Genomic DNA, 9,184 nt, shown 5'->3' with positions numbered 1-9,184 from the left:
TGTTGTATCGAGGAATATTTGAAGTGATTTTCCTGATCCACTTAGGGGCGATACTGTACTTCAATTATCGTATTTTATAGCATCCCACTGTGATTCACCTTACGTGGGTATTTTAATTCTGTACAATCCATGAAATCCTCTTCAAATCATTACTCAATCAAAGGCCTAAATGTCATCCTTCATCTAACACAATTACACCTTCATTCTACTACCAGGCTAGCATTCCATCTCTTTTATGAGTTCATTCAGGCTATACAGAGTTTTCTTTGACTTAGAGAAGTCATCAGCTCTTTTTTTCATGGGCTTAATCCCAGGACTCATCTGTCTCTCGTTACCTTCTCACTCGCACTTTCTTGTCCTTACTCCTGTCTTCCTAAAATCATGTCGCTCTATCATACTTTAGCTTGCGATCTACACATATCCATTTATACTACTCGCAATCTTCCTTCAACTTGCTTGTACCATAGATTTGTTTATGTTATTCTGGAACATCAAGCGAGACATCACATTGTCTCTAACTCTTTTTACTCTCTTGACTAGGTCTCTCGGTACCTAGAAACCATAGGCTAGAAGATATGCCATCAATGACACTGATATCATTCCTGGATACTGAATCCCAGTGCCTCTAGCCTTTTGTCCGAAGTATGGACTATTCACATCCATGACTTGAAGCTCTATTATAATACTTGCACCTCTGGTGCATACACAATCAGGTGGGAGCTTCATACTGACTTCTTATAAGGTTGGTACTCTTCTAATTGGTTTTCTCGTAGAGCCGTTATGGAATACGGTTGTTGTACTATCTCTCTTGTACCTCTGATATTAAGGGTGATTCTGCAATATTTTTAATCACGATTTCTATAATTTTCTGGGTCCAATAATCAGACTCCTTATTTACATGGTTGATGTAACTTTTTAGTTTCCTCTTCCTTCTGATCAACCTTTATGTAGTCTTAAGTTATCTTACAATTTACGGCTCCTGCTATTAGTTATTATTTTAGCCTTTCATGGGCACTATGGAATATCCATGATACAATCTTCTGACAATTCAGTCCTTTGTCTATGCCCTAGGCTCAATTCCTTCGTCTAACTTATACCGGAGTTTTCTACGGCTGTATGAATGTCAACGTATATGCTGCAAGGATATCACTCTGAAGTCTTAAGTGCATAATACCTTTTGTTCCTTCTGAGCTTCCTTTAAACGTAAACTATTACTTTTCCTGGTCTTTCTGCCCCTCTGTTGCGTGTATACTTAGCTTATCTTAGTTCCCACGCATGCCGGAATTGTTGTGCAACTCACATGGTCTTGAATATTACTATTGGTTTCATTTCCCGCTCATTATATCCCATAGGTGCCACTTTCTTATGGAGTGCATACAATGTTGTAGTGAGACTACTATTACAAGACCATTTCTTCTTCAAGTTACTATGCTTAGGTTGAAGCCTTCTTCTTTATTTCCTCAGCTAGTCTTTCGTTGTCGTACTTAGGGAGGACCCTCTGACTCTTGTAAAGCTGCGAGCTTATTACATCGTATACTTGATGGAATTGTTGATGCTCTTCCTCGCATATAATTATCCGTAGTTACTTATTTTCACTCACTTGTGCTTGTAGGGTTGCTCCTGAACTGAAGTTTTGACTGTCTTCCCAGTGAGACTATCTTTTATTTCCATAACATTCATACGGTACCTTTAACTACCCCAACTCTTGTCTGAATATTTCCCAAGGGTCACGATGTCGTATATGCGAGACTGAATTCATCATGTTAGGATTCGCTATGTTCGTCTTGCACAATCTGTTGATTTGTCTGTGTCTTCTTGTTTATCCATAACTAGGCTCTTCCTGAATTAACTACTAACTACTCGTTGGCCCATTCTCATATCAACATTCTGCGTAATCTTTCTTGGGTTATTTCCTTTGTCTTAACTTACGTCTCGAATTGGTTCCTTATCTATCAATAACATCTCGGGTAGGAATCCTTACTTCTTCTCCTTGACATCATGCTTGCATAATGTTCTAGAATCATAACATCTATGTAGGATTTGAACGAGTGCAATTTCATCCCTTTCTCATTTTTTATCTCATTCTTCCTTTACCATTCTATAGTTACTAGAACCACTTAATTCTGACTTAATGCCACATCACACCATAATCCCTCCCCCCCCCCCCCAGGGGAACACTAAGATTTAGTGCTACGATGATCTACGTATAGATGTTTTACCTATTCATCTTTGGCATCTTTTCACACCATCGATGATCCTTACTCGCCTCATGGTAATCCTTCTGTACCAAGGTTAACGAAATTCCTCACTCGCGAGGGTGACACTTAGTGTAACCGGCACATACAGTCCCTTAAGCTTATCTTTGCTCACCTTGCTTTCTTTAGGGAAGCGTATTCCTAAATGACCTTTAAAGGGTATTCTTCAGCCCTCCATTCTATTATCGTCGGGACGCAATCTCTGAAATTCTCATGATGCTGACTATTACTCAGTCCCTAGTTCATGTTTAGTTTACCTTGTTCATCAGTCCATACTGATTTCTATTACTCTGGGGTCTAACTTTTTCTTCTGGTAGTCGCGTTGGAGTCACAAACTTATTTCTCGAAATAAGGGATATGACTTTATGGCCTATATTCTTTTGTTGTCTCAAGGCCTGTCACCTCTCATCTTTTCCTTCACTTGATTATAGACTCTGTAATACGGTCATCTTTTGATCTACCGTTGTCATCCATGTATCATATCTTACTCATAATGCTTCATTAACTCTTTTCTTATTTCTCGCTAACATTTATGTCTATCACTTTATTCTGAAAACTCGAATAAGACATTCTTTTGTTCTTAGCTCCCCTTTTCTCCATCCAGTGGCTCTTCGGGTTGCTTAACGTTCTCGCTCTACTAGGGACGTGAGCCACACTAAGGTAATATTTATCCCTTCCAGGCTTTCGGTTCCTATCTTCTGGAAAAAAAAATTGATCATGCTGGTATTCACATCTAATTGTAATATTCTATAGTGCACCATCCGGGTGCCTCACAAGGAGATCTATCAGCACCTTTGTAATATCTTTCGGAAATTTCAACAAACATAAACAATCCATTCACCATTTTGGGTTACTCTAACCCAGCCGGATCTATATCACGTCCTTTTCTTAAACTACACCTGTTAGCCCCCAATAGGGTATAACTGAGATGGGTGTGGCCAATTATACATACCTCTGTTATTGTTGAAGGTAACTCAAAAGGCTTATATTTCTCTTCATGAATGGTAAATAATGATAATCTTCACTAGCTGGGTACCTCGTACCCTCATTCATCTTGCTTCTTTTACTTGTTGAAACTTGTATCTATCTTCTGAATCTCTCACTACCTTTCACCATGGAGGTGGATAAATATTCCTGCCTTAAGGCTCCTTATCAAAAGGCTTTCACGTCTTAGTACACCCATGATCTGCTGAAGACCTTGCATTTAACCATCATAAGCATCATGCAAAATCGAATTCCTCTGACTCAAATCTTTCACAACCACATGCAATCTCTTACCAACCGTCTTTCTAGAATAGTCATCATCGTATTATGAATAAGATAAAGTTTAGGAAATTGAGTTCCTACAACTGAGATCTACCACACGGTTGAGAGTAAGAAGAAAGAGTGACAGTCCTAAATGCCCTGTAGCCTCCTGCTTATAAGTGTGGTGCACAACACACCCATAAACAAGACTTTACTAGACACGGCTTATAGACTCCCTAGGACAGAACTGCTCTGATGCAACTTTTGTCACGACCCAAATCGATGGGCCGCGACGGGCACCCGGTACCTTACTCAACCGAGTACCAACATGACGTATCTTTTCGTATCATACTATCATAGATAACTGAGCCAGAGAGACTGTCGTGAAATAGGTAGAATACAATATGTAACACCAACTTATACATAAGATCTATGGGCTTATAAGACCAAAATAACCACTCGTACACTAAACATAGGCCGACAAGGCCATACAATCCTTTATGTACAAGCCTCTAAGAATACATAATTATCATAAAGGTAGGGACAGAGCCCCGCCATACCAAACAATACACATCTAAATCATACTGACCAAACAAGCAACTCCAGAGCAAATGGGGTGCACCAACATCTTTCGCTGAGCTGATCGCCTACTTAGAGGACTCTCGACCTGTCTATCGAGACCTGCGGGCATGAAACGCAGCGTCTCCAAGCAAAGAGGATGTCAGTACAAATAATGTACCGAGTGTGTAAGGCAATATAGTGAAAGCTGAAACTGAACTGATAATATAATAACTGAAAGTAAGTGGGAGTCAAAGATAATATGGAGATATGCTCACCTGCTGATACTGACTCAACTCTCTCAATATAGTAAGTTAAATAGTTGTCCGGCCTTTTAAGGATCGGTATATATAACTGCTCTGCCGTAGTAGGCTTGATCATAGGCGCTCGGCAATACTAGGCTTTGTATCTCGACCAACTAAGCTCGTCATAGGCGCTCGGCCACAGTAGGCTCGGTATATAACTTACCATCCGATTAGAGTTTGCCCAATAGGGGCCTGCCCATCGATTATAGCTCGATGGTAATGAAAATACTGTAATACTGTATATATAGGGTCTCTGCTCTCTTGACTGGAAGACGACAATACTCAATTAAATATGAAGTCCCGATAAAGAGAATACTGTAATTTATGAGAATAGGATAATGTATATAAATTCGGGAGTATGAACGTCTTTTTATGCCTCGTTATCAAATATATGTAATTACGAGATCATGCCACAATGAAGGAAGGGCTTAGCCATAACATACCTGAACCGATTCTTTTGACTATTTCTCTAACACATGTCTTTTATGAAAACACGTGACGGCGGATCGAAATAGCGAAAAAGCTGTATGATATTCTTGAGAAAGATTGTATCGTGCTCCTTGGAATTTGCAAACTCACGCTGCCCTTACATAATAACCTCGTCGTATGAATTATTGAAGTGACTCACGTTACTGTTGCAACCTTATCTTTACTGAAGCTCTCTTTCAATTGTAGAGATTCAAAAATGTGATTAAGAGCTCTCTTTGGTCTTTTGGGTGTAGGCGCCACTTTAGGGAATCATTTGGCCACCAAACATCCTTCAATTTTTGCCACCTTATTAAGTGATTTAAGAGTCATTATTCAAGACCTCTTTGGCTGCCACATTCCCATAATTTCACGTCACTTGCCCCCTAAGACTTATCCAAGATCTTACATAAATAATTATCCTCAAACTTTTAATTAATTTGTTAACTTCCCACTCAAATTAATAATTAACCAAATATCAACATAATTAAGAATTATCTCAATTTACTTAAATACTACTCACTTTTAATACACTTTATACACCTTACTATCATGGCCATATGGTACCTTGTATGTTATTAGTCTATAAGTACCTGGTATTTTAGCTCGAGTCGTATTTTATCCAAAATGCCAAACTTCGACGAAATTTATTTTCTTCGATTTACTTACCCTCTAACCTTCACGAATTTACTTATCCCTTATTTGAAATAGCATAATACTTATAATCCCAAAATAATCTCATTCCCGAGCTTACGTCGATTAAATTACGATAAACCTTTAACGTGCAAAAATACGGGATGTAACATCTCATTTCCGATCTTTCATCAATTTATTTATGGCGTACTTTCTTGTACAAAAAATATGGGGTTTAAAAACGACCTCCCCAACCTTGATGCGCCTACAATAGCTAAAGTCACAGTGACTGTCGAAATGCCCCAATTCACCAAACACAATATCCCGATCCCCTTTTTCATTCAAAATTTTATAAAAGTAGGTCTTCCATCTCCGTTTAATTTGATCATTCCCGATCAAAACTCTACCGTCCACGTCTTTAATGCACTTCACTTGATCCATATCCCAAGCCTTCCTCTCTCTCACCTTGGCTAGCTGGAATAACTTCTTCTCCCTCCTTTTGATCCGCAGATCCTCATACAAACGCGAAAAAGCCACATTTATTGCCTCTGTAACTGCCAGCTTCGCCTCCTTTCTAGCTACCTTATACCTCTCACTGTTCGCTCTCCTCTCCCCCTCGCCAATGCTCCCTGCTAGCTTTAGGTACGCCGCCTTCTTCGCTTCCACTTTATCTTGGACCACTTCATTCCACCAGCAGTCTCCTTTGTGACCACCATAGTAGCCCAACGAGACCCCTAACACCTCTCTCGCCACCTTCCTTATACAATACGCCGTCGTCGACCACATAATGCTCGCGTCCCTACTACTCTTCTAGGCTCTTATAGCTGATAACCTCCCTTCAAACTCTTGAGTTTTATCCTTAGTCAAGGCACCCCATCTGATCCTCGGAGGTCCTCGTACAGACCTTTTCTTCCTCCTTATAATAATACCGACATCCATCACTAAGCGGCTATGATGCGTCATGATTGTCTCACCCGAGATAACCTTGTAATCATTGCACAACCTTCTGTCACATCTTCTAAAGAGGAGATAGCCAATCTGCGTCTTCGCCACAGTACTTTGGAAAGTAACTAAATTTTCCTCCCTCTTCGAAAAACTCGAGTTCGTAATCATCAGCTCAAATGCCTTAGCGAAATCCAGCAGCGAGTTACCTCCTCTGTTCCGATCCCCAAAATCGAAGCCGTCATGCACCTCACTATAGCCACCTGCAGACGATCTAATATGCCCATTGAAATTCCCTCCTATAAATAACCTCTCGGCGGGCAGAATATTACGCACAATCTAATCCAACCCCTCCCAAAAGCGCCTTTTAACCTCCTCATTCAAGCCTGCTTGCGGTGCATAAGCACTAACGACATTTAGGGTACACTCACCAACAACCAGCTTAATAGACATTAGTCTATCATTTACCCACCTAACCTCTACCACAGACTCTCTAAGATCCCTATCCACCAAAATACCCACTTCATTCTTACCCTTCAGGACTATAGAGTACCAGAACTTATACCCATCTGCATCCCTCACTCTCGATCCTACCCACCTAGTCTTCTGGACACATGCTATATTAAGCTTCCTCTTCTGGAGGATCCTAGCTAACTTTATATACTTACCCGTCAATGTGCCTATGTTCAATGACCCAATTTTAAACCTATAGGCTCCCTTTTTACCCTTACCTCCCTTGCCTCTCATCGCACCTCCTGTCCCCCACCCCACCCCTCGCCCCACCCCTTCCCCTTCCGAGGATATGACCTTACTCTATTATTCCAAACTGCAACCACTATACCTACAACCTGCAAAGGAAGAATCACTAGCACACAGTATGTAAACAAACCAAACTAGAAACAAACAAGTAGAAACTACAAGCACGCTAGTAGTATGATTGAACTAGTGCAAACTAAAAATGACTACAGTTTAGCTATACCCAAGAAGAGGGTAGAAGAGCTGGAGGTACCAACTCCCGAGAATAGAACTTGAAATTGTCTTGGTGCACTCGCCGATGCTGCGGCACCTGGCACATTCGCATCCAACTTCCTACTGTCCCTTGCTGACACCCTGGCTGCTCTCCTATGCTTGTGCGCGCGCTTCCTACTCATCTCCAATACTACCAAATGTTATGTATAAGACACACAAAAATAATTAAATGCTCCTATGCAGACCCTAGCCAAACTATCTGTCAAAACAGTCGAGTTTTTTTTTTATGGTGAGCATGTTATAAAGAGGAAAAATCAAGAAGTGAAACAATCTATCATTCAACAGGGTATACATTTAGTTGTTCTTGAAATTTTTCATATAGAAAACCTATCATCAATATATTACCCAAGGTTATTCTTATTCAATGAAGCTTAAATGAGCCTTTTTTATAGGCTTAATAGAGGTCAATCATATGTTGATTAGGCTACCACTTATGGAGGATTATGTTTATTTGTTGTCTAAGCCTAACTTCTACTTAAAAAAATCAAGGAGCGATATGGCTGATGAGGTGCATGAAGTGGAATCCATTGTGGAAGCCAGAAGAAGAAACTCCAATTATAGTAGCTTGGATTAGTTTTTCGGAATTTCCACCCGATATCTTTGGTAAGGAATGTGTTTTTTCATTGGCAAATGAAGTTGGTAATCCATTACATGTTGATATTGAAACTATAAATGGTACTAGACCTAGTTCGGCTAAGGTGAAGGTTGAGGTTAATTTATTATATAAGTTTCCTCAACGAATTAAAATAGTAGAGGAAGAAGATGAGTCTGGGCCTGAGGAGTTCAAGTGGATAAAGACTAAAGTGTGATTACATGCCCCAGTATTGTAGGAATTGCAAGAAGAAAGGACATAATGAACTTGGTTGTTGGGTAATTCACCCAGAATTACACAAAATTTTGATTTACGAGATGATGATACTAACAAAGGAAAAACATTAGTTGGTACGACAGCTAATACTACTAAGGTTCTAACTAGTGGAAAGGTGATGGATAGCCGATTGCTAATCTAGAAAGGAAATATAGATCCAAAAGAGGAAGAATAAATACCAAAAAGATAAGAATGGCCACACAATTGATACTAGCAAGGAGAAAGATCATGGCAAGTTCAAAGGAAAAGTAATTGAAGTTGGAGTTTCAACGAAGAACAAATTTGATGCTCTAGAAGTTGAAGAAATAGAGCACCCAACATTGATGATTACTGATTTAAAAGGAGAAGGTAATGCCAAAGCTCAGCAGAAGAAGAAATAAGGCATCAAAGCCAAGAAGGTTCAGGAGAAGGAGCAGTTGAGGAGCGTTGAAAATCCCAGCTCCAATCCTAAGGGTGTTGGGATTGTTGTAGCGGCTAAGGAAGGAACTACTAATCATAGTAATACAAGGACTATGGTGGGGGGAAGAAAGGAAGCTGGAAAAGCAAAATCTAGTAGGATATAGGAGCCCTAATCCTAGTGATACTGGGATTATTGATGTAGCTATAAAGGAGAGAACTATGGATTAGGTGAATAGAAGGATTGGTACTCCTAAAGAGGTTCCTAATGTTGCTCTAAATCATTCTTCGTAGGAGATGCCTTCACGGACTTTTCTTGATTTACCTAAGTTAACTGGATTAACTAGAAATGATAGACCATTATGGAGTGCTGAAGTAAAATATGTAGAAGACAATTTTAAGGCAAATAAAAGTCCAACAGTCAAAGATCAAAAGGGCAACACACAGCTAGAATAGGCAGACAAAGTTGACAATAGGGCTACAGTAAA

The 9,184-nt window shown here is 39.8% G+C and overlaps 2 protein-coding genes across 2 annotated transcripts; both read right to left on the bottom strand.

Annotated features, from left to right (window-relative positions):
• Positions 1-2,768: 2,768 nt before the first annotated feature.
• Positions 2,769-6,247, bottom strand: LOC104100024 (uncharacterized). Its single transcript, XM_070198693.1, has 2 exons — positions 5,869-6,247; positions 2,769-2,953 (listed from the first exon to the last, which is right to left on the bottom strand). The coding sequence occupies exons 1-2, from the start codon at positions 6,245-6,247 to the stop codon at positions 2,769-2,771; spliced, it is 564 nt and encodes a 187-aa protein (XP_070054794.1).
• Positions 6,248-6,742: 495 nt separating this feature from the next.
• On the bottom strand, positions 6,743-7,150 carry LOC138908056 (uncharacterized). The gene has a single exon (XM_070198692.1). It carries the CDS (start codon positions 7,148-7,150, stop codon positions 6,743-6,745), a length of 408 nt encoding a protein of 135 aa, XP_070054793.1.
• Between the last annotated feature and the right edge of the window lie 2,034 nt (positions 7,151-9,184).

This window comes from Nicotiana tomentosiformis, chromosome 3 (genome assembly GCF_000390325.3).
Source record: "Nicotiana tomentosiformis chromosome 3, ASM39032v3, whole genome shotgun sequence".
Taxonomy (NCBI): domain Eukaryota; kingdom Viridiplantae; phylum Streptophyta; class Magnoliopsida; order Solanales; family Solanaceae; genus Nicotiana; species Nicotiana tomentosiformis.
This window is presented reverse-complemented; position numbering and strand designations above follow the sequence as displayed.

Excerpts from the sequence above, each read along its gene's own strand:
- LOC138908056 (XM_070198692.1), bottom strand. The coding sequence starts at position 7,150 with ATGAGAGGCAAGGGAGGTAAGGGTAAAAAGGGAGCCTATAGGTTTAAA.
- LOC104100024 (XM_070198693.1), bottom strand. The coding sequence starts at position 6,247 with ATGTGGTCGACGACGGCGTATTGTATAAGGAAGGTGGCGAGAGAGGTG. Across the intron at positions 2,954-5,868 it reads GTGCATTAAAGACGTGGACG|AAGATAGGAACCGAAAGCCT; the intron begins GTAGAGTTTTGA and ends TTTTTTTTCCAG.